General features: G+C 54.7%; 9 protein-coding genes across 9 annotated transcripts; 3 read left to right on the top strand and 6 right to left on the bottom strand.

Moving 5' to 3' along the window:
* Positions 1–1,298: 1,298 nt before the first annotated feature.
* On the top strand, positions 1,299–2,393 carry INS49_004592 (uncharacterized protein; the record flags this gene model as incomplete). The annotated part of the gene is made up of 1 exon (XM_043165380.1): positions 1,299–2,393. One exon carries the CDS (start codon positions 1,299–1,301, stop codon positions 2,391–2,393), a length of 1,095 nt encoding a protein of 364 aa, XP_043018095.1.
* Positions 2,394–2,638: 245 nt separating this feature from the next.
* INS49_004591 (uncharacterized protein) lies at positions 2,639–4,171 on the bottom strand (the record flags this gene model as incomplete). Its single annotated transcript, XM_043165379.1, has 1 exon — positions 2,639–4,171. One exon carries the CDS (start codon positions 4,169–4,171, stop codon positions 2,639–2,641), a length of 1,533 nt encoding a protein of 510 aa, XP_043018094.1.
* A 1,052-nt stretch (positions 4,172–5,223) lies between these two features.
* Positions 5,224–6,225, top strand: INS49_004590 (uncharacterized protein; the record flags this gene model as incomplete). Its single annotated transcript, XM_043165378.1, has 1 exon — positions 5,224–6,225. The coding sequence occupies one exon, from the start codon at positions 5,224–5,226 to the stop codon at positions 6,223–6,225; it is 1,002 nt and encodes a 333-aa protein (XP_043018093.1).
* Positions 6,226–6,802: 577 nt separating this feature from the next.
* Positions 6,803–8,045, bottom strand: INS49_004589 (uncharacterized protein; the record flags this gene model as incomplete). Its single annotated transcript, XM_043165377.1, has 2 exons — positions 6,803–7,500; positions 7,736–8,045. The coding sequence occupies 2 exons, from the start codon at positions 8,043–8,045 to the stop codon at positions 6,803–6,805; spliced, it is 1,008 nt and encodes a 335-aa protein (XP_043018092.1).
* A 1,286-nt stretch (positions 8,046–9,331) lies between these two features.
* Positions 9,332–10,726, bottom strand: INS49_004588 (uncharacterized protein; the record flags this gene model as incomplete). Its single annotated transcript, XM_043165376.1, has 3 exons — positions 9,332–9,472; positions 9,725–10,311; positions 10,714–10,726. The coding sequence occupies 3 exons, from the start codon at positions 10,724–10,726 to the stop codon at positions 9,332–9,334; spliced, it is 741 nt and encodes a 246-aa protein (XP_043018091.1).
* Positions 10,727–10,753: 27 nt separating this feature from the next.
* INS49_004587 (uncharacterized protein) lies at positions 10,754–13,134 on the top strand (the record flags this gene model as incomplete). Its single annotated transcript, XM_043165375.1, has 5 exons — positions 10,754–10,849; positions 10,904–11,155; positions 11,208–12,176; positions 12,246–13,017; positions 13,130–13,134. 5 exons carry the CDS (start codon positions 10,754–10,756, stop codon positions 13,132–13,134), a joined length of 2,094 nt encoding a protein of 697 aa, XP_043018090.1.
* Positions 13,135–13,431: 297 nt separating this feature from the next.
* Positions 13,432–15,010, bottom strand: INS49_004586 (uncharacterized protein; the record flags this gene model as incomplete). Its single annotated transcript, XM_043165374.1, has 2 exons — positions 13,432–14,584; positions 14,667–15,010. The coding sequence occupies 2 exons, from the start codon at positions 15,008–15,010 to the stop codon at positions 13,432–13,434; spliced, it is 1,497 nt and encodes a 498-aa protein (XP_043018089.1).
* Positions 15,011–16,312: 1,302 nt separating this feature from the next.
* Positions 16,313–17,449, bottom strand: INS49_004585 (uncharacterized protein; the record flags this gene model as incomplete). The annotated part of the gene is made up of 2 exons (XM_043165373.1): positions 16,313–17,314; positions 17,369–17,449. 2 exons carry the CDS (start codon positions 17,447–17,449, stop codon positions 16,313–16,315), a joined length of 1,083 nt encoding a protein of 360 aa, XP_043018088.1.
* Positions 17,450–17,801: 352 nt separating this feature from the next.
* INS49_004584 (uncharacterized protein) lies at positions 17,802–21,610 on the bottom strand (the record flags this gene model as incomplete). Its single annotated transcript, XM_043165372.1, has 2 exons — positions 17,802–20,864; positions 20,924–21,610. 2 exons carry the CDS (start codon positions 21,608–21,610, stop codon positions 17,802–17,804), a joined length of 3,750 nt encoding a protein of 1,249 aa, XP_043018087.1.
* Positions 21,611–24,639: the final 3,029 nt, after the last annotated feature.

Here is a 24,639-nt window from a genome sequence, read left to right as displayed (position 1 = left end):
GGATCAGCCCCAGATCCCTATGCCAAAGCTTTGTCTCGAATCGCTTCGATCATGCCACGACGGTGCTGCCCCGCGCGCTGTCCATGCCCTCAGCACGTGGGGACGGCGAGCAAGCTTAACTCAAGCAGGCTTGAGTGCCTGAAGCATTTTGAAGCGCCGACATTCTAAGAATATAGTGTATGTGGGGATGCAGCGATCGTCCCTGGTCCACGGAATGTGCTTTATATGCCTCTTCTGCAAGTGAATACAGACGGGTGAGAGGTTGTGTGCAAGGCCTGCGCATAGACAATCCAAGACAGGTTTTCCTCGCCTTCCTACAACATTACCTTTTCTTGATTGAGCCAGACGAAATTTGACCTGGAGGTTTCGCAGAATGATGGTAGTGGTCTGGCCACCTGGCTAAAGGCTCTTCCGAAGCCAGCATCCGATGACAGCTGTATCCAAGAAACTTCTGGGTCAGGCTCTCTGCAACACGGGATTTCGGAATTAATAAGCGCCACCACTGCAGACAGGGCTGGCAGGTCGGCCCAGGCCGATGAGGGACCACTTTTAAGGAGAGTCTGCTAATCTTGTACAGCCCCACGAGATGTGTCAAGGACAACGACCGAGAACTATCACGATGACTTATCTCCCCTCCTGTGGCCCGCGAGTGTCTTCTGGTTTGTCGTTCTTCTGGCCACTTCCCTTAGAGACCAGCGGCCACGATATACTTGATCGGAGGCCTGCACATCAAAACATAGTCCCAGTGAAATGCTACCATATTAGCGGTGGTCCATGCGGTAAGGAAATTTGGCACGGGGAGCCAGATGTCACACTCGAGACAAAGAATTGAGAGAATTATATTACAGCATCTAAATATCAAAAAGTGAATTTTTAAAATCATTTGCTTCAGTCTATGAGATGATAGTGCTTGGCTAGAATGTAGCGCCGAAGAATGAAAGGACTGGTCGTCCATAATGCCAGACTATGCGATCTTTAGCCCAAACCTCATCCGGACTAAAAGGCACCCAAATATATCATAGCTCATTATGACCCAATTTTCCACGAAAAGTAGTGCACTCATTCTTGGTATTTTCTGGAGATTTTGTGGGGAACCCGGAGAAAGCCAATGCCATTAACGGTCTCTCTTATAATATATAAGTTCACGACGCCTTCTGATCTCGTCAACTGCACAAAACGAGGCAGACTCCTGACTGCAAACTTCTTATCTTTGAATAACAAAATCCGGCAGACCGAACAAAATAGTTCTTGGTGTATTGGCACCTCATTTTACACCATCTCAGCTCAGCATCTCCAAAATGGCAACCGAACCTGACCTGGACGATCATCTTCATACGTTCAGCCGGATATGCTACTCCTCCTGGTACACAAGAATCCGAACACGCATACTACGTCCAGAAAGACCCGAATACTCTATGATTATGGAAAGGCAAGGCGATAAAGCGACCGCCAAGCGACAAAAGGTCGTCCGACTTCTCTACAACAGCCTCGCGGGCGGGACAAGCTGCCGCTCCCTATTGCCCCTCGCCCAAAACAAGCGTATTATCATCGGTCTCACCGCAATATTGTTCGATCAAGAATCCAGCAGCAGTGCGAACGGGTTAAGAGGCTCCACCCCGACGATGGACCCAGGCCCGTGGTCGAGTTTTATAGCACCACCTCTGTCGTTCTTGTCCTGGTCTGGCCAATCTGGGGCCCGCATGGTGGCGTCTCTGATCGAGCACATGCTCCTGATCGACTACGGCCTTGGGGAGCACCCCTTGCGACCCCTAGGTCCCGAACCAAGATGGATGACAAATTACATGACAAGGGTCGTCTGTCACGAGTTCTGCAGAAGGTTGACAAAACTGGCGGACGACTGCAGGGGTGGAAAAGATATCTGGCACTGCAGACTGGCGTGGATGGATGAGTTCATACAATCATACGAGGACAAGAGCAGCGCCTACGACGACTTTTCCGATGTGTCCCTCATGTTCTATCTCTTCTGGACCCACCGAGGCGACATCGACAAAGACAAATACAATAAGGGCCTCACTGGCTACGACGGTGTCCTAGACGAGATGATATCCGAGATTCCAACTATGGGAACCGACCGGCTGACGCGGAAGCTGTCCGTTGACGTGAACAAGCTTATTCCACGCTATGTCAAAGATAAGGAGAGTAGGGCTGAAATGATCGCTGTGGCTAAAAGGATAGCCGTGGAATACGGCGTAGTCTTGCGGGCTCCGGATTTCGCGTTTGAGTATCTAGAGAGGCCGACTGGTCATGATAATGGAAGCCTTCTGCGGGAAATCACCACGGGTCATGGCTTGGTGAGGGCCCACGACACAGCCTCGATCGAACGGGATGTAACTCCACCACCTAGTTACACGGAGGCAATGAGCCTATGCTAAGGCAGCAAGCGGTGATGAGATCGATGGATGTAATACTGGTATTAATAGAGGAGCATAGACTATTCATTCTGCATCGCAGATAAGATTGAAGCAGAGATAGTCAATTTTGAATAATTGAGCTTGATTCCAACACATTCCCAGCTGCGTAATGTAATTTCTCTGTGTAATTGGTAAGGTTGCTGAAACGTATGTCCCACACCGGAGTCTGTTGTTGGCGAATACCAGATGGAGCAGTCTCACATCTCTCAGGTAGCAATCCAGTTCCGTGGAAGGTTTTCTTCATCCCAATTCAATCGTCTTTTGGGCGGTTCATACTCTTCCGAGTCGCCATATCTCTCGTACAGCCACTCCTGCAGAGCCCTCAACCTAAGCTCCCAGCCTTTCGGGAGCCATTCCCCGGCCACGCCGTACAAAGCACCGCCCCACCACCGATCGATTGGGTTCGGAGGTTTATCTGGCTTCGGTTGCCGTCTTGAGCCGCCGAATTGTTCTTGAAAGTTGTCTAGGCCAGTGGCGGCCGCGAAGTTGAAGTCAATCATTGCGACTCTCTCAACTACTTCGGGTTCAGCAATGCAGACCATGACGTTCCGCTGGGAAATATCACCGTGTCTGACGCCGGCGAATTGGATTCGAGACACCACCTCGACCATACGCGTGATCAGTTCCATGCGGGTTGACTCCGAGAACGATTCCGGCTTCAAATCCATCATCGGCTTGCCCTTTATGTGCTCTATCAATATGAGCCGAATGTTTCGCGTCTTTTGGCCGGCAGGGAGGTCCAGTGGCATCTGAAAGGTCCACGAGCCGTGGTATTTAGGGATGTCTGTGCCGCCGAGCTGGCTGTCGAGTTCAGAATAGGCTGCCACCTCCCGAGCATAGTCCTTGTCGGCTTCATAGGTGACGTCCCGCGGCCGGTCTGACCACATCCTGTCCGCGAAGCCGTAGTACAGGGGATCGTAGATCTTCGCTACGACTTCTTGTTTCTCGCCAGAGAATCGGCAAACGACGATCTGAGCACCACCGTCGTCCTTCACCCTAATCTCATCCTTGATTTCCAGAGTCTGTGCCTCCTCGTCCGCCACAGTCTCCCCTCCGATTGGTGGCCGGTCCAGGCACAATTCCACGAGTGTCGTCAGTCTTAATTCCCTTTCTGACGCGGGTTCCCTGACGCCTTCGTAATACGAATAATTCATACCGAAGGGACGGGGTGCCGAATGCCTCCTGATTTCAATAATTTTGCCCTTCCTGTAAGGGTTATCTGGTCTGAGTGGCTCTTGTGGTGCTGTCCACCGCCCCAGTTCCTCGTCCAGGTTTTCGATGTGCACAAATGAGCCCGATTCTGATTCGTCGTCGTCATAGTCGGGGGGGAACCATCCTTCCGAAGAGCTATCGCTCTCCTCGCCTTTTGATGTGTGCAGGCCACCACCGTTGTTCTCCAATGGCTCGTCATCAACGTCTCTGCGAGCGGCTCGCGTGTCGGGCTTTCTCAAACCCGGACTCTGTGGGTCCGCATCTGGATTTTTGCTCGGAAGTGACGCACTAAGAGGAATATCCTCGAAGTTTCCGTCCTCCTCCTCGTCCGGAGTTGAGGTCTCATTTTCTGCGCTCGCCTGTTTGCTTGATGTGCTGTCTTCTGGTACTGATGTGTTCTCAGCTAGAGGTGCAGTAGCACGACGGCATGGAGTGTTGATTTCTTCTTCATCTGGGGCCAAAGGGAACGTCTTTGATCGTTTCTGGGACCGGTATGCAGGACTTTGTGGTGATCTCTTGTCCGTCATGGTGAGCACGGTGAAAGCAAGAAGGTGATGGCGGGGTATGAATGGTCTGATGACACTGGATGTCCGCTCTGAAGTTGGAGATGACTCAGGATGTTGAGTAGTAGGCAATTCCACAGATGCAAATGGAATTTCATTCGAAATCGCTCAGTCTAGGTGTGCAGGTACCTGTTCCGGGGCACTAACCGGGTAACGAAATGTTGTCAACGAAATGGGGTGTTTGGAAATTTTGTCCAGCGTTGCATTGGCCCAGCGGCCTGCAGGCGCTTGGGTAAAGTCGACGTGCAAAATACAGCGGCTAATTGATCCAATAGCAAGGTGCGCTAACCCCTGAACCCCCACCTGATGCCAGACAAACGAGGTCAACAGCGGACTTGCGGCCCCACGCGGCGCGACCCCGGTGCTGTTGCAACTGATATCGATCAGTCTCGCGCCGATCAGTGAGGAGATGTCGTGCCAGGTAGATCTCATCTACTCCTTGCTCACGGAAGATCCGGATGCTTCCGATTGGTGCTTCTCATCGCCGCTTGACTCTGTTTGGACTATCACACTTGACCTCTGTTGCGCATCACCAACATGCTTTTGTTCAGCGACTCGCTGGGCTGGACTTTCGGCCAAGTCAGCAGATTTTCCACTCGATAGCTTGGCCAACATTCAATGCCGTGATTTCCATTGGACCTTTGTGGTTTCATGTGTTGCCAACAGGTCAATCTTCCTGGCTATCTCCACTCAAGTGCTATCGGATTTGTGTTTCTAGGTAGGGAGGCTGTCACCATCTCTCCTGCTGGAACTCCGAGCTTATAAGGAACATGTCGTACCGGAAAGTCAGTTTGCTGAAGATGTGAAATATTCATCAAACTCTCATTGCCGGGGACTCTTGAATATACTGTCTCTTGTTTATACTGTCTTGTCCCCTATTTCCACCCTCTTCTTGAACACGGAACACAATAAGCGTCCACCTACTTCAAAATCTTCATCACTGTTACTAAATACAAGTGAACCTCGTTCATATTCCTTCCAACCAACTTACTAAGACCTACTGCTGAATTTTCACAATGGCTCGACAGCCCCTCAGCTATGACCCAAAATTCGATGCCCTCACCCTGTACGAATCATTTCACGAGGAGGTGCTCATCCTCTCCAACGGTCCAGTCCACCTTCAAGTACCTAATATCGACATCAAGAAGCGAGGAGCCTCTACTCAAGTAGCCACTCCCCCGGTTGTCTGGTTCAAAAAAGACGCAGGGAACTATATTGACAGGGCATCTGAAATCTGCGCAAGGAATGAAGCCGCACTGAAGCGATCATACCTGCCCGCTCCGTACAGCCCATGCATACTTGAGAGTGAAGCAGACATTGTCCGCTCCGCAGCACTCTGGCTGCTCCACCCCGTCATCATAGCTCTGCAGAGCGAATTCAAGCTCGTCGGGTGCTACGCAGAAGTAACCATCGACGACTGCCGCTGCGACGCTCTTATCAAAATAAACGGCGAGACCATGGTCGTGCTGGAGTACAAGAGCAGGGGATATATCAAGATGCACGAATTCAACCAGGGCCGTATCCAGGATCCCTCGTACTCGAACCGCTCCGCGATCCTGGATGCCATTGATGACGTCCAGGAACGCGGCGGAGAAAGCGCGATGGAACACAACGCGAAATGTCTGACCAAGCAGGCGGCCGCCTACGCCACAAAGTGGAAGACTCGGTTCGTGGCGCTCTTCGACTGGGACAGCTTTTTCCTCTGGCACTTCGCGGGCTTGGACTTCAGATCGCGCACCGCCAAGTCGCCAGCGGGGGTTGCCCACGACGGCCACGCCGCGTGGGCATTTGGGACTCCAGTGAGAAGGAGGGAAGACTATCGCAAGGCACTCCTTGGGTTTGTCTTGGAGTCATACCAGGATCACAATAATGCCAAGTTTGAGCATCCGCAGGAGCCGCCGTTTGAGATGTCTAGGCAGCAGAAGATGAAGAAGCGGTCGGACGCAGAAGCACGGAGGCAGCAGCAGCTGACGGCGCAGCAAGCGGCAAACGCGAGCGTGTATGGTCGGAGAGGCTGAATACTATAAAAGTATCCCGGAGATCTCGTAATTTGCAGCGTGTAAACATCTTGTACATTAGCTGAATCGGATAATTCAATAAAAATAGAAATCAGAGATTCGCACCTGTGAAAACGGAGGGTATACCACTATTACTATAGCTGATTAAAGCACGTAGCCCAAGCCTGATTCACTCACCCACACCCAGCACCTATACACTTGAGTTGAACTCGGCGTGTAAATTAGGTGTTATTGGGTGTGGGTATTGGGTGTAGGTGGTGATATACTGGTGTACCCTCTGTTTTTTGCAGGTGCGAATCTCCGTATCCTAAAAATAACAGGTAGTGCTAGCCCTCTAGCTGTCCCCTGTGATAAAGAGCCGGGCATCCAGCCGATGAGATACTACGATCACTATTACTGTACAAAAACGAAAATAATACATGATTACCACAATGTCTCCTTCCTGTCATCCCAAGCGCACACAGGTCACATCGGATCCAAATGAACAAGTAATCCTTGATGCCAGCCAAGACGAGAAAACCAGAAGTATAGGGAGGGGAAAGGACACAATGTGTTTTCCATTTCGTCATCGAGGGTTTCAGGTGCCCGACATGGGAGTATCGTTATCTGGTGAAGCTTCCCTTGGGCCTTGGGGTGTTTTGACGACTGGTGGCCCACGCGGCTGCCTTGACGGCGTCCTCATGAGCCTGGGCCCAGTTGGCACAGAAACCCCTTTTCTCGATCCAGGTACTAGTGCAGTTGGCAGACCGGGTGCCAGCGCGGGCGGCAGAGCAGATTTGGGTCCTGCGTCTGCTACAGGCGGTGCCGGTGTCACAGGTGGGCCGGGTTCCTTTGACGGAGGAGTTGGTGGCGATGTCGGCATGCCCCGCCGCGGCGGTGGTGATTCTGGTGACGAGGGGGGCTGGCTGAGCCGCCGCGGCAGCACACCCCAGTCTCTGGGGTCTGTTAGTAGACCCCGATTGGTGTTGTCGTCGAGCATCCAAAAGTCGGGGGTCGTCTGCATCAGATCGGGCGTCGGGGCGACATTCAGGCGCATCAGCCTGTCGACCATGATATTCTCGCTGTACTGCATGGGGTTGCGGTTTGGTAGGTCGCTCAGCCTGGCGCCACACTGATCGGTCGGAATCCAAGTGTCTGGCAGGGCGCCTATGGAGCGGTCTTTGACGTAGCTCACGGGGACGATACATATCCTTGTCGACCAGTGCGTGTATCGCATCGCTACGTTTGCCAGTATCCCAATCATCTCCGCGCGTACCTTGTCTGGCTGGAAGTCACCTGTTGAAGCCTCGTCAGTCATGGTTCCCGATCATGGTGTCTCCCTAGAGCGAGCGCTCTCGGGCTTCGAGGGTAGAGTTGTGAACATGCCTCAGCACGTTGCTTCTAGAGAAAAGAGAGATGTGCTGCAATTTTGATGAACATTGTAGGCACGGTGCCTCGGACTAGCCGTGTGGTGCTTTTCAGAGGGGCTATCAAAAGGACACTGAAAAAGGATCAATCGGAAAACACATACCACTAAAGTCCTGCCATATGTATCTTGGGTCGTAGCCATCCACAAGACCCTCCTCTGCGACGGACTGACTGATCCGCATCACCATGATTCTCATGATCTCGTACACCCTGAATCCACAAGTATTTGTGTCATATTGCTTGGGGAACCAGAGCTTGACCGGCTCACCATGCTTAAATGTGAAGCCCCTCTTTTCGGTTAGGATCAGCTGGAGGCGTTCCCATATGAACTTTTCTACCCCCGCGTTCCTTTCTGGTTCTATCACTGCAGCACTCTGTATCACCGTGCGGAACCCCCTGTTAGTACCAGGCATTTTTTTCTTCTTGACATTTAGGATGACCGCCGTAAAGTGTTGGTTTACTGCAAGAGGCAATATGGTCCATGTCGATTTTCCTATATTATCGAAGAATTGCTTATGAATTCTACGAAATTCCCGGTTGAGCTCTTGGAATTTATCCGTGGTCAGATCGAAATCGAACAGATTTGACGGGTTGCTGGGAGTAAACGCGAGCTGGTAGTTCAAAATGTTGCTTGTCTCGGGTGGGAGGTACGAAAGGTGGAATTCCATACATTCGTCAAGTATGGGCATGCTTGTAGCACCCGTTTTGCTGCTCTGGCTCACCAGAAACATATCAGCAAGACACGATGGTGAGTGGCATAACAGGGCAGAGATGTACCTGGAGGATATTCATCGCCTGAATGGTTCTGCGTGCTGCTTCAGCGCCGAATGGAAACCTGAATCTAGTCCACTTCCAATTAACCTTCAGCGAGTCGTTGTCCAGCAAGGCCGACACCGGCGCTGGCACAATTTTTCCCATTTCCTCCATTTTCAGGCCTTAAAAGATATGGCAGTTCTATCTTAACAAATCAGTAAAACAGCCTCGATCGAATAAGAATGCCGTTGAGTAACTTCACCCTCATGAGACAGGCAAGGGTCATGGTCTTTTCAGTATTCATAAAGCACCCATCAGCTTTATCCACTAGCGCCTCGCAGGATCAGGTACAATGGCAAGAGAGGAATGTTCACCGTGCACATAGAAGAATAATTCCTCGCTATTCCTCAACCGGAAACTTATGGTTAAATCTAGCACGCAGTATCCGTGTCTGAATGGTGATACAGGGCTATGTGCTCCTCATGGACCAATACCAATCAAAGTTGCCACATGGTAAGGAAGGGGCGGGAAATAGTGAAAGACGGCTCTCTTTCATCAGTAAGAGTTGGGAGAGCAGCCCCCTTAACTAGAAACATCCAGGGTCCTTTGATGCTCTGTCACTTTTGCCGAAATACACAATGAAACATGTGTGATGAACTCCGCACGATATGCCCCGAATAGCCAGGCGAACCCAACCGTTGAGATGGGATACTAGAGTGTCATAATCTTATACTATTATACTCTGAGGAATACGTGAATGCAAATGCCGAGCTCAAGACGATCCTATCCGATTCAGACTGTGATGTGCAACAGAATAAGAATTCTATGATGTACTCTGATCTCAAACCTTCCAATAGTCTTATTATAAATAATCCAAAGCTTTATACATAGGATCAATAGAGCCTATGGCCTTGGAAATAAATTTTTAGTCTGAAATATTCATCTTTCACTCAAAATAGCCCAACTTCTTTCCATCAAGCCCATCAAGCATCTCCATATCCCCATCCTCAATCACAAAGTCGAACACCTCCGTGTTCGCCTTCATCCTCTCCGGTCCCTCGCTCTTCGGCAGAGGCACCCAACGTTTCTGCACCGCATAGCGTATCAAAAGCTGCGCCGGTGACTTCTAATATTTGTCTGCGAGCTCATTAACAACCGGCTCGTCCCACCTGTCACCGCGGGCAAGCGGACTGAACGCCTGGGACCGCAATGCCGTGTTCCCGGCAGTAGGTATCGACCTCGCGCTGCTGCGTCCAAGGATTGAGCTGCGACACGTGAGCACAATTTCCTGATCTCATATTGGGCCGTAGAATGCAATGGCACTGGGGAGAAAGTCTACCTGTATCTGGTTGACGTGCGGCGGCCACACCTTAGCATACTCCCTCATCTCCTCAAGGTGCTCGACCTTGTAGTTACTGACGCCAATGGCCAGAGCCCTGCCCTCCTCGAACGCCCTCTCCAGCGCAAGCCACATCTCCCTGCGCCCTTTCTTGGCGTTCGGCCCCCCGTACGGCGTGTGCACCAGGAACAAGTCCACATACTCAGCGCCACCGTCCGCCTGCGCCTCAGCAGGCACTCCATCATCGGCTCGCTTCCTCTTCTTTCCGGAGGCCACCTCCGCCCCGGAGACCTTCTTGACGCTGTCGAGGACCTTCTTCCAGGTCTTGGCCTTGTTCATGCCCGGGTAGCGGATCTTGGTGGTGAGGAAGACGTCCTTGCGCGCGAGGCCGGACTTGCGGATGGCCTGGCCGAGCTCGGCTTCGTTGTTGTACAGCTGCGCCGAGTCGAGGTGGCGGTATCCAGCCCCCAGCGTGGCGAGTACCACGTCAAATGTCTCGGAGGGCTGGACTCGGTAGATGCCGAAGCCGAGACGGGGCATATTGACACCGGGGGCCAGAAGGTCCACCGTGGATGTGAGCGTGAAGTCTGAAGGATTGGAGGAGGCCGTATTTCGAGGCAGTGATTTGTGTATATAGTTGGTCACGGCTGTGATTGTCTACGGCATAGTACATTGTCTCTTGTCCCACAGAAAGTCAAAGAATAGAAACAGTCTAGCCTATAGTTGGTCACACCTTTTACACGCGAATTGACAGAAGCATGAGAAGTGGGGATGGATAGTGATTGGGGGCTAAGCAAGGGCAAGGGGCACGAAGGATCAATGCTACATGCAGGTCCAGAGCTCGAGAGGAGGGGGCTTGGAAAAGATAAGCAACTGCGGCAGGCAGCCACAACTGACAGTGACACAAATGCATGTAAAATCAGGCTGAGCTGAGTCAAATCAAGCGAAAGCCCTTAATCGTGCCATCTCCCGGGAAGCTGAGATCTTACCTCTGTCCTTCATCCTTTACTGTTTCCAACAAAATCCAAAATGGCATGGGGACTATGGACCTGTCCCGTCGACTGCAGCCTGCCGTCCAGCGCAGTGACCCTGGTAGCACCCTACGGAGACATATCAGGTCCAGGCGTAGGTAACTTGAGTAGGCCATTCTGTTTGATGAATATTCTGACGATGCACTAGGTCGTAGCCGGATTTGTTGTTGCCGCTGGGATCACTGTGTTGGCCGTCACAGCCTCCTATTTTCTTTCGTCTGATGCACATGACGGAATCCACCATGAGCAGAAGAACCTCATTGATGAGGTAGTCCTGGGCTCTATACGAAAGACAGGTCGATTGGTCTTTGCCTACGCCGACAGCTTCATCCCAAGCCGCATCTCACCTTGGCTGGCCACAATTCTGGGCCAAGATAGGGTCAGACGCGTGGTTTCTACTGTAGGTTATATGATCTACCAGAGAGATAAAACATCAACGCTGACGATAACAGTCTCTCCTAGCCTTGAGCGACATCCAAATCTTCACAGGCCTGGCTATTCTCATCAATGGCTTCGTCTCGCTCTGTCCATCTCCATCCCAGCCAAACGGGCTCCCTGCCTATCACTGGCAGATTCTAGTCCATCTCGCATGGTTTTCGACGATTACCCACCAGGGAACCCTCTTCTTGATGCAAAACCACTCCCGAGAGCATCGCTGGCAAAGGAACGTTCGCCTCTTGCTCATGTGTGCGCTGCTGGTCTTGCTCATGATCGCAATGGTCCCTACGGCGTATTTCAACTGGTACAGCGAACGCGGCCTCGTACAGCTTGATGGACCATCGGATACCAAGGGGCTCGTTCCCGACGGCTGGCTAGTCAGCTATCCTATGCTTGCAAGGTCGGCTGCCCAGCCTGTCTCGCCCACGTCGTGCTATTTCGACGTTTCCAGCGCGAATGATCTGTATCTCTCGGCCGATCCTTGCCGGTGGGGTGACTTCACTCCACTAAGGCCTCCTCGGCTTACTGACGCTGCCGCCTTGATAATAAGAAGAGTGATCATGTACGAAAACGCCAACCTCTTTGCGATTACCTACGACGAAGCAGGTTCGCGAAATTTATCGAGTCCCTCTTTAGATTTCAACTCCACCCGCGAACGATATTGCGATCTTCATACTCCGCTGTCCGGGACAGACTCCTTTCAGGCTGCTGCTCTTGGGATGGCAACTGTGGCCATACTGATCGTGTGGAACGCTGCAAGGCTGTTTGGGTATCCATCGTCGTTTTTCAGAAGACGCATCAGAAATCCCATAGGCGGCTACAGCCGACGCGCCATCGAACACACATCCAGCCGGGCAATGCGTATGTTCCCGACGACTGGCCATAGACCCGATCTTGCGGAAAGTCTTGTCACAACTCCGCTGTTGGCCTTGCATCTGACGGGTCGCCTGCTTCTGGACATGTCCACCTCGAAGCTAGCAAAGGTAGGCCAACTTGAGGGCCACACTGTTTTCGGAGATTGGAATGAACACTGCTGATTGCTTCAACATCAGGTACTTCTTTTGATATTTGCATTTGTCCAAGGATGTATGACACTTTATCCAGCACACGACCCCTATTTCCACAAGATTCAACACGGGGCCTGGACATTCGGCCAAATATTGGCCGTTCTTGGTCCACTCAGCCCTCTAGCTCTGGTAGTGCCTGAGGTCTTCAAGCGCGGAAGTCGTGCATGGCACACATCAAGCCACCAGACAGCACATCCAACTCCTGCCGCCGCAATCACTCAAAGCAGCCATACCAGCCATGATCGCGGCATTGGGTTGCGTGCAAAGAACGACGGGCATTCAGAGGCTGATGTCACTGAACTCGACGCGAGACAGATACGTGAGACGGATGACCAAGGAGAAGACAGCGTCGGCCCAGATGGCGCCACCTCCGTACTCGACAGTCCGGAATATCGATCTAGCAAATGGATGTCCATCGCAGTTTGGCTCCTGGTCGTCACAGTCACACTGCTTGCCTCTGCCCAGATTGTTTACGTCTACGTGGGCTTTTCGGGCCCTGAAAGGCTACCGATACTTCTCTCCACGGCCCTTGACATCCTTCCAGCATCCTGTTATGCGTGGGCCCTCATGGGACTTTCCATTCGGAGCCAGGCTGCCCACTACGCTTCGGGATATCGCCATGGCTCTCGCTTCATAACGTGGATAACCACGCCTAATGCATCACAATTGATGATGTTTACCGCAGTCTTCAGCCCTATCGGCGTCATCATGTTAACCCTGCTCGACGTCCTCGGTTCCCAGAATCCATCGCCGCTAGGTACGCCAGGTCGACATTGGGCCTTGTATCTGTTCCTTGGATCTCATTGGGCGATTGTGACATACTTTATTGAAAGTATTACGATCAACTTTATAATGCTCATAAAACTGAGGTTGAGAAGACAGGGATAAAGCAGACATGTGTATTATATGGAGATTCTTTTGGAGATGCTTTAGGTTTTAGTAGATGTACCTCATCACAATTGCTTGTTATAGTGTGGCGTCACTGCGATGATCCAGCTTCCGATGTCATATACTTTGGTCAGAAGGACACATCTGTGAAAGATTCAGTCGTATCCGTATCCGTCCACACCCACCGTCAACCGCCGGTGCTCACTCCTAGACATCACAGTCAAAAATAAGAGGTCCAAGCCAAGGTGAGTGGGCAGAGCTTCTTTTCTGGTTTCTGCCTTGGTTAGATCTTCCACACGGTATCGCGCAGCCACTTTCCCACAGTGTCGATATAAGCAACAGTCTTGAGCTCAGCATCCCTGGCCGTCTCCTCGCCACCGTACCTCCAAAGCGACCGATCAAAACCATGCATCACATCCGGCACAAGGATCCACCTCACACTCCCATCCTCGTCCCCGCCCGCCCCACCGCCGTCATCGTCCCCAGAGGACCAAGTAACCTCGAACCCAAACCTCTTCCGCCCGCCCAGCCCGTCCTCGTCCTCCCGCGCAGACAAAGATAGGTCCTCCATCTCCAGCGACCCCTTCACGGCGCTCAGCTGCTCCCGCCCGCACACAGACTGCGTCTTGTCCCCGGCGGCGTCAGGGTCCGGAACCCTCCACCGCGCCCTCCGCCCGTCCCCGCGCCGGATCCCGCCCTCCTGCACGAGCCGGCACGCCATGCGCCAGCTCTCGTGCGCGAGGAGGTCCAGCTCCGCGCCGACGAGGCAGACATGAGGCGGCAGCGCACCTTCATCATCACCGTCGCCATCCCACCCCGCAAACGCGGGGCTCAGCAAGGGATCGCGAAGGTCCTCCCCGTACGGAACGTAGCTCCACGCGTACGCCGAGTACGTCGCCGCCAGCACGTCCGCGGCACCGTTGCGCGGGTGCGGCAAGCCCGGTTTGTACGGCCGGCCGCGCGCCTTGGCCTCGAGCGGGCGCGACAGGTCCAGGATCCCCGAGATGCTGACCACGGCCGTCGGCGGCGCTGCGCTCTTCTGCACGGCTGGCAGCTGGCTGAGGGCGAGCGCGAGGTTGGCACCGGCGTCGAAGCCCGCCAGTGCGACTCTGCCCCTCGCCCCGGCCCCGCGCCCCGCCCTCCCGCTTCTGCCTTTGCTTCTGTTTGAGCTCGAGGTCCGATCAATGGGCAGGCTCTCGTCGGCCAGCACGGCTAGGTACAGAGCCTCGAGGTCGTCCAGCCCCGCAGGAAACGGCGCGCGCGGGGCCTTGGAGTAGGGCAGACTGATGACGAGCATGTTTTGCGAGTCTGCTACGCGCCTGTTCCACTCGTCGTCGTCGCGGCTTGTGCCGACACAAAAGCCGCCGCCGTGGACCGTCAGAATGGTGGGGAGTGTTTGTGGGGAGGTCAGGTCAAAGCTCTTGGGGAAGAAAATGCTGTTGTGCGCCGATGGCCTTGTTAGAACATTGTCCTTCCGTGTCGAGGGACAAATCAGTCGGTTGGGGGCCAGCAACATACCGCACGCCCATGCCCGGCCGACACTCATAAGCCTTAACGATGTCCGGCCCGCCATTTGGGGGGTACAGCCACTCCCGCCAGCCCTGGAACCACACCACCGTGCCCATGACGCCCTGGATGCCGTAGATCTGAGCCGCGAGCCCGACCTTGCGTATCAGCGGCGGCGGGTCTTTCTTGACCCCTCCTGCTCTTGCCTTCCTGCTCTTGCCTCTCCCTTGTTGCTTGTCCGCGCCGTCGTGCCATGCTTGTTGCCGAGAATTCGCCCGTTTCTTTCTTGGTGGCGACGGCGTGGAGGTGGACGAGGTGGAAGGCAAGGGCGCCTGGGTCAGGGTCACGGTGGGCATTTCGCGGTCCTGAGAAGAGGTCCGGAATTGAACAAGTCGGCGATTGAAATGGGTGGCGTGGACACTGGCTGGTTGTATTCAGTATTGGACGGCTTCGCTGTCGTCGACTCCTCGTCCGATTCGTCACGTCCGCTCCTTGGGCGGCGGTCGGATGAAATACAAAGCCTAGTCACGACGAAGTACCAATATCAGCCCTCACAAATACCTCTCACAATTCCAGTTGACGAGCGAAGTTGAAAGTAGCAACATACCCTCAAGTAAACGTGCACATAAAGCACCGCAAACACGGCAAGGAAAGCCCTGACGACCATGGTGCCGGCCCGCCGTCCAGGTTTAATACCTATAGTGGTCCTCTGGAGAATAATAGGCGCAAGGCCGTAAATCAAGAAAAGGCCCAGAGGGAACCAAGGCCTCGCCCCTCCCCCCCTGTCGATGAAACACCCGGCGAGGTGGTGGGTTAATGCGAGCTTGATAACTCGTCCAGCAGGGCGGCCGGCCGGCGTTTCTCTGGGTCGCGGGGTTTATGCGTCCCTGGCTTAGGTCCAGCGCCTCCGGGGTGTGTGGGTGTGCACGCGACGTCAGCTGCGTGTAACTGGCGCAGGAGCTCGATCGGCCAGATCCTCGAACAAACGAAGTTGTGTAGATGTAAGGAAGGGGAGCTATGAAGCTCGTTCATTCCAGGAAACAGCAGTAGCAGCACTAGGGCTGCTGGTGACACGCATTCGCATCTTGTCTCGTCGCATGTCGGCAGCAGCCAAGAGCCCACGCTCAATCGAGCCTCGGCGTCATCGGCCGTAAGGATGCAGCTGCCCCCGATGATGTTCGCCGAGCTCGGCCCCGACAGCCGGAGCACGCCCAAGCAAACGTTCACCAATGCTCCAGCTAGAGAGTGTACTCACCAGATTCAAGGGACCGACTCAACCAAGAGGATGGTAGAAAAACACATATGATACAATTCTCACATGCTAGCCAGCCAGTCCCAAAGACGGCGCCAATAGGCTGAACTACCTACACACGCACCGGCCATGGGTGTGTCATCATCGTCGTGACCTCTAACCAAACCCACAATCCCAGAACTCCCTGAAAGACCTTCCACATACACTTGCGTACACACATACAGATGCTCTCTCTCTCTTATACTCCATGTCATCTCTTGTTGTGTGAATTTGAACCGTGATACACGTACAGGATTCTCTTATCATCATCATCGGTGCGTCGAGGCGGCTGTGGAAGTGCTGATCATCATAAAGCCAGACGACCACAATCACTCACTCGAGCCTCTCCCAGTCACACCAGTCCGCTCTAGACAACAACCTCGTCGCCCTCATCGGGCTCCTCGATGCTCGTGCGCCGCTTTGCCTCGACGGCCGGCTGCACCTTCTCGCCGTCCTCGCTCAGCACGACAGGGGGCTCGGCTTTGGCCTTCTCGTCCTCTTTTACACCGTCCGTGTCGATAGCAGCTTCCTTCTCTTTTTCTTCCTGGGCAGCCTCGTCCGCTGCCTGTGCTTCGATGGGTTTCTCGGAGGTAGCCGCGGCGTCAGCCGTCTTTTCGGCACCGGCTTGCTCCTTAGTAGGGCTACTGTCCTTGTCCTTCTTCGCAAAAGGCCACAGCCCCAAGAAGTTGCCTTTGTTCCCGCCGCCGCCGGGTGGGTGCACAGGCATTGGCTTGACCAGCACCTTTTCCCGCTCCGCATCGAAGCCCGACGTTGTCCCACTGGCCTCGGCAGCGGTTCCCGACGACTCGGGCATGGCGAAGTCGCCAAACTCCTCGTCGCTGCTGTTGCCGCCATCGCCGCCCTGGCCCTCGGCCTCGTCTTCCGAGTCAGTGGAGTCTCTGCCGTCGCCGAAGGTCTCTTTGGCGCTCTTGTCTTTTCTGTTGCCCAGAGCCCCGCGCCACCACCCTCCCCGGTTCCAGCTGCTACCTTGTCCGCTGGCATTCTCGCCGCGCCCGAGGTCGCCTTCGTCATCCTCTTCATCCTCATCGTCACTCTGCTCATCATCGTCCTCGTCATCCGCGAACGGGTTCCGCAGCTGTCCATCGCCTTCCTTTTCCTTGCCTTGCTGGAGCAACGAGCTCATGCCACCCCTACCCAGGCCTTTGTCCTCGCTGAGGTCGCCGTCCTCACCCGCTTCTTCTGCTTCCTTGCGCTTCGAGGCAAGCCGAGCCGCAAAGGCCATGCGGGCACGGGAAGGGGGGATGTTCAGCGGTGGCGGGGGAGGTGGGGGAGGCGGGATCGAGGGCGGGTTTAAGCTGTTGGATGCAGACTGGCCTGAGGAGTTGAGGGGGTCGGTGTAGGCACGGAACTATGAGCTATTAGCATGTATGCCTAACTGTACTCAACGTTAGATAGCCGCAACGGTGCAATAGTGAGACACAAGGAGATAGACGAAAGGAAATCCGGGGTCGAGGCGGAGTGCAAGCAACCGCCACCAGAGCATCGAGGATGGGCGCCATGTAAACAGGAAGATGGACCCAGAACAAGTGTGCGAGTCGGATAGGCTGCCGGATCGTGGCCGAGAAGGGGTCGCTTGGCCGAAGAGGATTCAAGACCGGAGCAGGGGCCACCATCACCAATCCACCGTCCCACAGCATCAGACCCACAAGGATACAACAGCTGACAGCCAATCCCGAGGCCATGATTGAGATGCAAAAGCCAATGTAGCACGAGGTTGCTGTCCGATGGCCGACTGGACGCCCATTATTCCGTTGAACCAGGCCTAGCAGCCAGCACATCAATCCAGCTCTTGTCGACCCGAGTCATTGTGCTTAATCCTACAACTATTGATTTTCCTAGAGCTGCTTCTCCATTCCACATTTCTCTTCGTCGGCTACCGGCTTGTCCAACTGGGAGTCTGGGTTCGTGGCCTCGTCTGGTGGTGCGCTCATCTGGACCAGTCGACCTATCTCGACCAGGCAGGCCTGCACCCCCATGTCGTGTTCACTCGGAGGGTTGCCAGGCGGACAAGAAAGTATGTCGGCCATGCGGTCCAAGAACGTGTCAGGGTATTTGCCTTCGAAAAGCTCTTTCACAAGTTGGAGCATGCCCACGTGGATCTCCTCGTCTCGTCGTGCTCGGCGCGGTCGCATCTCATCCTCTGAGGGGAAGTTGACTGAGATGAGTAGGCGGAACAGGGGATCGCTATCATCGTCCGCTTGGCCGACGACGTCTGTTTCCTGCTCCGGCGCCCCATCATCCACTTGTAGGACAGGGCCTGCGGGTTCGTCGTCTGTGCACTCCAAACCCTGGTCCTCGACATCTTCCCACTCATCGGGCGAGATGTGGCCCAAGGAGTTGGAATCACTTTCGTCGTCGGCCAACGAGACATCCTCAAAGTCGTCCATGGGGTCGGCCAAGCTGCCCCTACGGGGGCCTGCGGTGATAGGAGGAGCGATTCTCTTCTGGATCATCTTGCGTGGCTCCAACTCGTCTTCGTCGGCGCTATCGTGGTCGTGGTTGTCGTCCAAATCCGGGCATGACCTCTCAGGATCGTCTGAGTCGGAATCCTCGATGCAGTCCTCGCTCCCACGGAAACCAGACGCAGAACGGGTGAAAAGCCGCGGCACAGGGCGGCCAGCAAAAGATGACAAACCAGAAGACCTCCTAGGGCGTGGTTGGGAAGGGACAAAGGGAAGAATACCAACCTCATTGTTAACGTCCTCCTCGTTCTCAGCCTCTTCATCCTCGTCTTCATCAGAACTGCTACCAAAACCAGACATCAAAGTCCCCGATGAGATGGCAAAGGGTCCTATCCCATTGCCGCCACCATTGTCACTCATGTCATTCAGGCCGCCGTTAAGACCCGCGTCCGCCAGGGCGTTCGAGCTGCCGCCTTGTGAGCTGCCGAACGCGGCGCCGAGACTGGATAGACCGACCGCTGAAAGACCACCAGCTTGTCTATTGCTCATGGCAACCTCCGGCCGGACACCTCCCAGGATGGCGTTGTCACGCTCGCGGGTCTCCGCAAGAGCGCCCTCAACATAGTTGATCCATTCCTGGTCCATGACCTTCTGCAGTACCGTCTCACTGAGAAGCTCAGGCGGGTGGCGTTCGGTGAATTTGACCACCTCCTCGGCGATGAGTGTGAGGTGGCCCATGTAGCCCATGCGGGTCTTGTTCTGTTGCTGGGACTGCTCACTGGCATGTTGGCCGTTGATGATCTGGCTCGTGATATCCGCAGATTCGAACAGAGAAATTGCGAGCGTGGGATTGAAGCCACGGTCCATCGGTCCGTTGAAGACTTGCTGCACAATATCATAAACAACGTTGTGAAGGAAGTTGTTCCAAGGGTATTTGAAGAAGAATGACAGGATCGTAGGAACGATTCCATACTCAACAAATTGCATCTTCAGATAATCGCCCACGACTGGCTGCACGTTACTGAGGTCTTGGGCCTCGGGCTGCACCTCATGGCCAACAAGTATAGATGCGTCGCCGGCTGCTTGCTCTGGCTGATCAGACTCGGCAGCCTGTGGTGCAGCTTGGGGCTCGTCCGCTTGCTTGGCAGCATCAGACGGCTCAGCCTCCTTTGGCTCCTCCGCTTTGGCGGGAATCTCCTCGGGAGCAGTTTGCGACTGGGAGAAGAGAGGCGCGGGCTTGTCTGCTTCCTCAGTCTGTGCCTCGGAAGAGGGAGCCTCAGATTCGGATGGTTCGGGCTCTTGAGCTTCAGGTTTCGTGGTCTCGGACTCGGCTACTGATGATGCTGCGGGCGTATCAACAGCAGGAGTAGAAGTTCCACTGTCCTCCGCGGAGCCTGCTGCATCTTGTGGCTCTGGAGTCTTCGGCTTGTCCTCCAACAAGGACTTCTGCATGTCTTCCACCAGATCTTCGACCTTGGCGCCTTCGTCCTTTGATGGAGACGGGGGAAGCTCGTTCAAGTCATTCGCCTTCTGCTTTGAAGGGGACAACGGTGCCACAACCAAATCTGGATCATCAAACTCAGGCTCTTCGATCTTGGCACCGCTGACTTGGAGCCGAGGGGAGCTCAGTGGCTCGTCGACGAAATCGTCCTCGTCCTTATCCAGGAATGAAGTTGCCTGGCCAGCTTGTATCTCCTCCTCGGCCTTGACAAACTCGTGCGACGTGTCTTCCGTCATCTCTTTGCTGTGCGCGACCTCCTCAAAGCCGTCGTCCTCAGAGATGTTGGTAATTTCCAATCGGCGACCTTCGTCGGCGGGCGAAGAGTGTGATATGCGCATAGTGAGATCATCTGCTGAGGACGGAACGTCCTCGCCACGCAGAGCTGAAAGCTTGCCCTCAACACGTAACCGCTGGCGTTCGCTATCTCTAGCAGCGATAAGCTCCTCGGAACCGACCTCGTTCAACAAGCCCATATTACTGCAGTGCAGGAGCTCAGCCATCAGCTCGCAGGTCTTAAAACGATCAAAGCCGAGCGGCTCGATCTTGTCACCGAAGGTGGAGTCAAGGCGAGCTTTCTGTGCCGGAGCGTTCATGATCAGATGCGCAAAGTCAGGGACGTGCTCGGCAAATAGTCGCAGGAGGGTGCCCAGGTAGATGGGGTCTCGGCTTGAAGGGGAGGAGCTGGCCTCGGCACCAACATCGGGATCATAGTCGGAATTATTCTTGCGGATGACCTCGATGACGATTCCCACTCCGACGGTCAGGGCGTTGCCCCCACCCAGCATGTAGGATATCAGCTTCTCGACGCAATCTTTTGATACCAACTGCCTAGTAAGCTCGTTCGGACCGATGCACGTCTGCTCGTTTTGCGAGGCGTTTGCAGATACGGTGATGATGGCTTTCATGAAGTCGCCTGCCGAGGTCTGGGTGGCCCAGCTATGCTCGGGGCCGAGGAAGGAAAGGAGTGTTGGCATGACATCTTGGGTGTAAAGCCACTGTGCGATAAATCTGGTTAGCAGGGGCGGTGTTACTCGATGCTATGCGTGGGATTTACCTCGACTATTCCCTGGCCAGCCTCAGTCCGCTCGAGGCTGATGATCTTGAGCAGCAAGTCCATGATCATGGGGCAGTCAACGTGCCGAAGCATGTCTGGAACGGCGTTGTCGATAGACTTGAGTAGCTCAATCATCTCCTCGGTCTTTTTGTCAAACAGGGCCTCGTTGACCTTTGTGAAGTAGCTGGCCTGCAAAGGGTCTAGAGGGATAGGATGCTGCAGGAACTCCCAGAAATTGCGCAGCATGGTCTTGTTTGCCAGCAGGGCTTCGCATATTGACCAGTTGTCCGACGCAAGAATCTCGGCCGCAACGTACGCATACCTATTGCGCTTCTTCTCCATCTCTTCCTCCTTGTTCTCAGGCTCGGACGCCCTGGATGACGCCCTTGGCCTCGAGAAGGGCAGGACGCGGCCCTTGCCCTTTTCTGTCTCGGCTTCGGGTTCCTTCTCGTCGTCATCGTCGACATCGGGAGTCGCGACTGGCTCTAGTTTGGGGGCGACAACGTATTCAAGTAGCTTGACCAGGACGGGCTCGTCCCGGAGGTAGTCGATAAGCTTCGCATTGTGTTGTTTCAGTTCCTGTATCAGGTCGCCTTCATCAAGAAGCTCTTCAAGTGTGAAGTCATTCTTGTCGAGAATAGTATCGATCGTGGATATGTTGGCGTATCCGCCAAACCTCCAAAACATCTTGCCGGTGGTGCCCACAAGCCCCTACGTCACAGCGCCAGCGATCTGACGCCCGACAGGGGATAGGTGGTAGGAAGGTAGGTAATGAGTCTGCGCGGCGGTCATGCAGATGGCCGCTCGGCGGTCGAGGTATAAGACCGTACAGGTGGCGGAGAGATGTCGATTCGATGGATGGGGGGGGGATGTATTGTGTCGGTATGGTGGTCGAAGGCTGTCGAGGACGGTGCCGGGAGGGTGCGGGAAGGGGATGGAACGGGGCTGGAAGGCCGTGTTCGGCACGGCAGTCTAAAATACACCCAAAAGCATGCAGTCGCGGTCGAGCTGTGATGGTCAATCGCGAGGGGGTATCTCAATGAAGTCTATTGTCTGCGAGGGAAAAGGCGTGGGTCAGCGTGCGTGGTCGAGATGAAGTCGGAGAAACCAAATGACTTGTCAGCGAGGCTTGGCCAACCAAGCAGCAGGCAGGCGAGCGGATGAACACAACGGTCTTGGCAGGATCGGGGTACCGATGGGAGTGGACGAGTGTGTTTGGTGCCAGCCTAGCAGCGGCAGTGAAACAACATGTGAGAGACCGAATCAGGAGGCCCAGTGGTGCGTGGTTCCAATGCTGGGGGGTGCCGTCCAGGTTCGGGGTCCTTTGTCTTTCCCCCAGGCCAGTCCAAGTCGAGCCCAGTGCGGTCCGGGGTTGGAAGCTGGAGCTCAAGCCTCGGGCTGGCCCTGACGACCAACTGGCAGAATGACTGGTCGATGATGCCATCCATGCCCAATGCCGACACCCATGCCACAGGTCGCAGTCCTAGCTATGTGATTTGAATTCCAGATACAGCCTCGGCTCGACTTGACCATGCTGGAACGCATGCACGGGGCTGTCATAACAGCACTGAGGCTGCAGCTGTCATGCGAGGAATGGGATGGGATGGGATGGAACGGGATGGCAAAGCTGAAGGGGGCGCCGGTCAAGAGTCATAACCCGCTGGCTACCGCCATTCGACTCGAGTTTGCGCCGCGACTCGGCGACGGACGACACGGGGTGCGACACCGAGGGACGGTCAAGATGGTATCCTTCTCGTCGATGACCCTTGCAAATCCTGCTGCGACGGCTCCGGAGGGCCAAGATCGAAGGAAGGAAATGGAGGGGGAGGATAGGACCTACGAATCTTGGAAAGCTCCCCTGGACCCAACAACAGTGGTGATCTCGTCAGAGCGTATGCGCCGCGACTGTTCCAGAGACAGAAAAGCACAGACCCGAGGAGAGAAACAAAGCCATAAATGAGGGAGGGATGATGGATTGTGGTATGTCGCGTCGAGGACAGGACGGTCGGTCAAGGCAGTGCTGGTTCTCAAAAGCTGTGCACTGCAAGGTGGTGTTGTCACCAGCTGGTGTTGAAGGAGAAGTTGGATGGATGCAAGATCCGAGGGCGGGCGGGCGTCAGTCAGTCAATCGATCAGTCAACAAACAGATTGCCAGTTTGCTGAACAGTGGGCGAGTCGAGACCGGCCGAGGGCAACTGGGATGCTCAGGACCAGGTGCTTGCTTGTGCTCATGCTCAACTGCTCAGATGCTCATGCAGGCCGTCAGGAGAGCGGGTGGCGGGGCAGGGGCAGGGCAGCTTGTCCGTCGGGCCTGGGCCTGGTCCTGGCAGCTGGCAGATGCGGTCGGCGCCCTGGAGCCCAGCTGCCGTTTTTAGTGCGTCATCTAGCGACCAGTCGCCCCAACAAACGTTAACCCTGGAGCTTGGGGCGTTTTATCTAGACTATCACACGCCCTCCCGCCTCATCAGTTGATCCTCAATTAACCTATCTTGAACCTGGGCATGCTTTTTGTCCCAAAATGCCTCTGCTTGTTGCGCACCTGATATCCCTGATACTCAGGCTGGTCGGGTTGATCTCGCCTGAACCTGAGAAACTCGAACCCTGAACCCCGACGGACCACTACCACCGTATCCGTTGCCGTAGCCGTAGCAGTCGCCGTCACCGGTGCTGGTGGTGCTGCACAGGCCACACAAAGACCCCAGGGGAAAATACCGGAGCTGCCGTTTAATGTTCCATCGTATCTTTCTCAACCTTTCCATCCTTCCAGTAACCTGCAGCGGACAGGCTGGACGAAAAGCACTGCCAATAGTCTTTAGCAGTCTACTCTACGATGCACGACATTAGATGCGATGAGAAGGCAAGCTTTTTGCAGAGACAAGGGCACGTGTCGCTTCGCATGTCTTGTGCCCATGTGTCTCAACCAACTTTGACCGCGTCATCCGCCTCCTTCAACCTCTCCTCGCCATCTTCACGCGAGCCACTTCCAAGTGGGCGTATCCCTGCAGCATCCACGTTTCGGCCCGCCGACAAGCGCGAAGGGTCACGTGCCACATGGGATGCACCTTCGAATAATCGCAAGAGCCAGCTCCGAGTAGGATAACTGCAGCAGATTGACTTCGGTCTCTCAAACCATACTGACAACCTCTTTTGAGTTATTTGCCATGTGTGGACGTCTCACCTATCATCCAAATACATACCCTTGCTTCCTGAGGCCATTTTCAGGCTGACCCTGGAACAGCAGCCGGCCAATGTGTGCACACGCGACCGTCGCGGTTGATGCACACGCGACCACACTCTTGATGTCAGATCAAGACTGGGAGCGCATTCAAAATTCCAGACAGAATATCCAGCTCACCAAACCTGACGCCATCTGCAGTGCAGCTTCGGAACGGGCCAAATGCTGCCAAGTTGGATCCCGTTCCCTTTCCATGGGTCTGGTCAAGGAAATGGTGGTCCTTGCTTGCTTATAATGAGCAGGGCCCCAGGTTGCGATCTTAGCCCCATGCTTATATAAAATGCACTGTCCACACGACACGATGCCTCATGGCCCAGCCTAGTAGCACGTGTAGACCCTCGTGTGGGTGATCAAAGGTAACAAGCCCAGGTCCATGGTCCACGTGCGAGTTTCATTGGCCCATCCGGAGCTCTCCCCTGCCAAGCGGCAACCAATACCATCTACACCAACCCAGACGGGAACAGGGCCCAGGTGACATCAC

Source organism: Diaporthe citri (assembly GCF_014595645.1).
Source record: "Diaporthe citri strain NFHF-8-4 chromosome Unknown scaffold_12, whole genome shotgun sequence".
NCBI lineage: Eukaryota > Fungi > Ascomycota > Sordariomycetes > Diaporthales > Diaporthaceae > Diaporthe > Diaporthe citri.
Note: the sequence above shows the minus strand (reverse complement) of the source record. Positions and strands in the feature narration are given on the sequence as shown.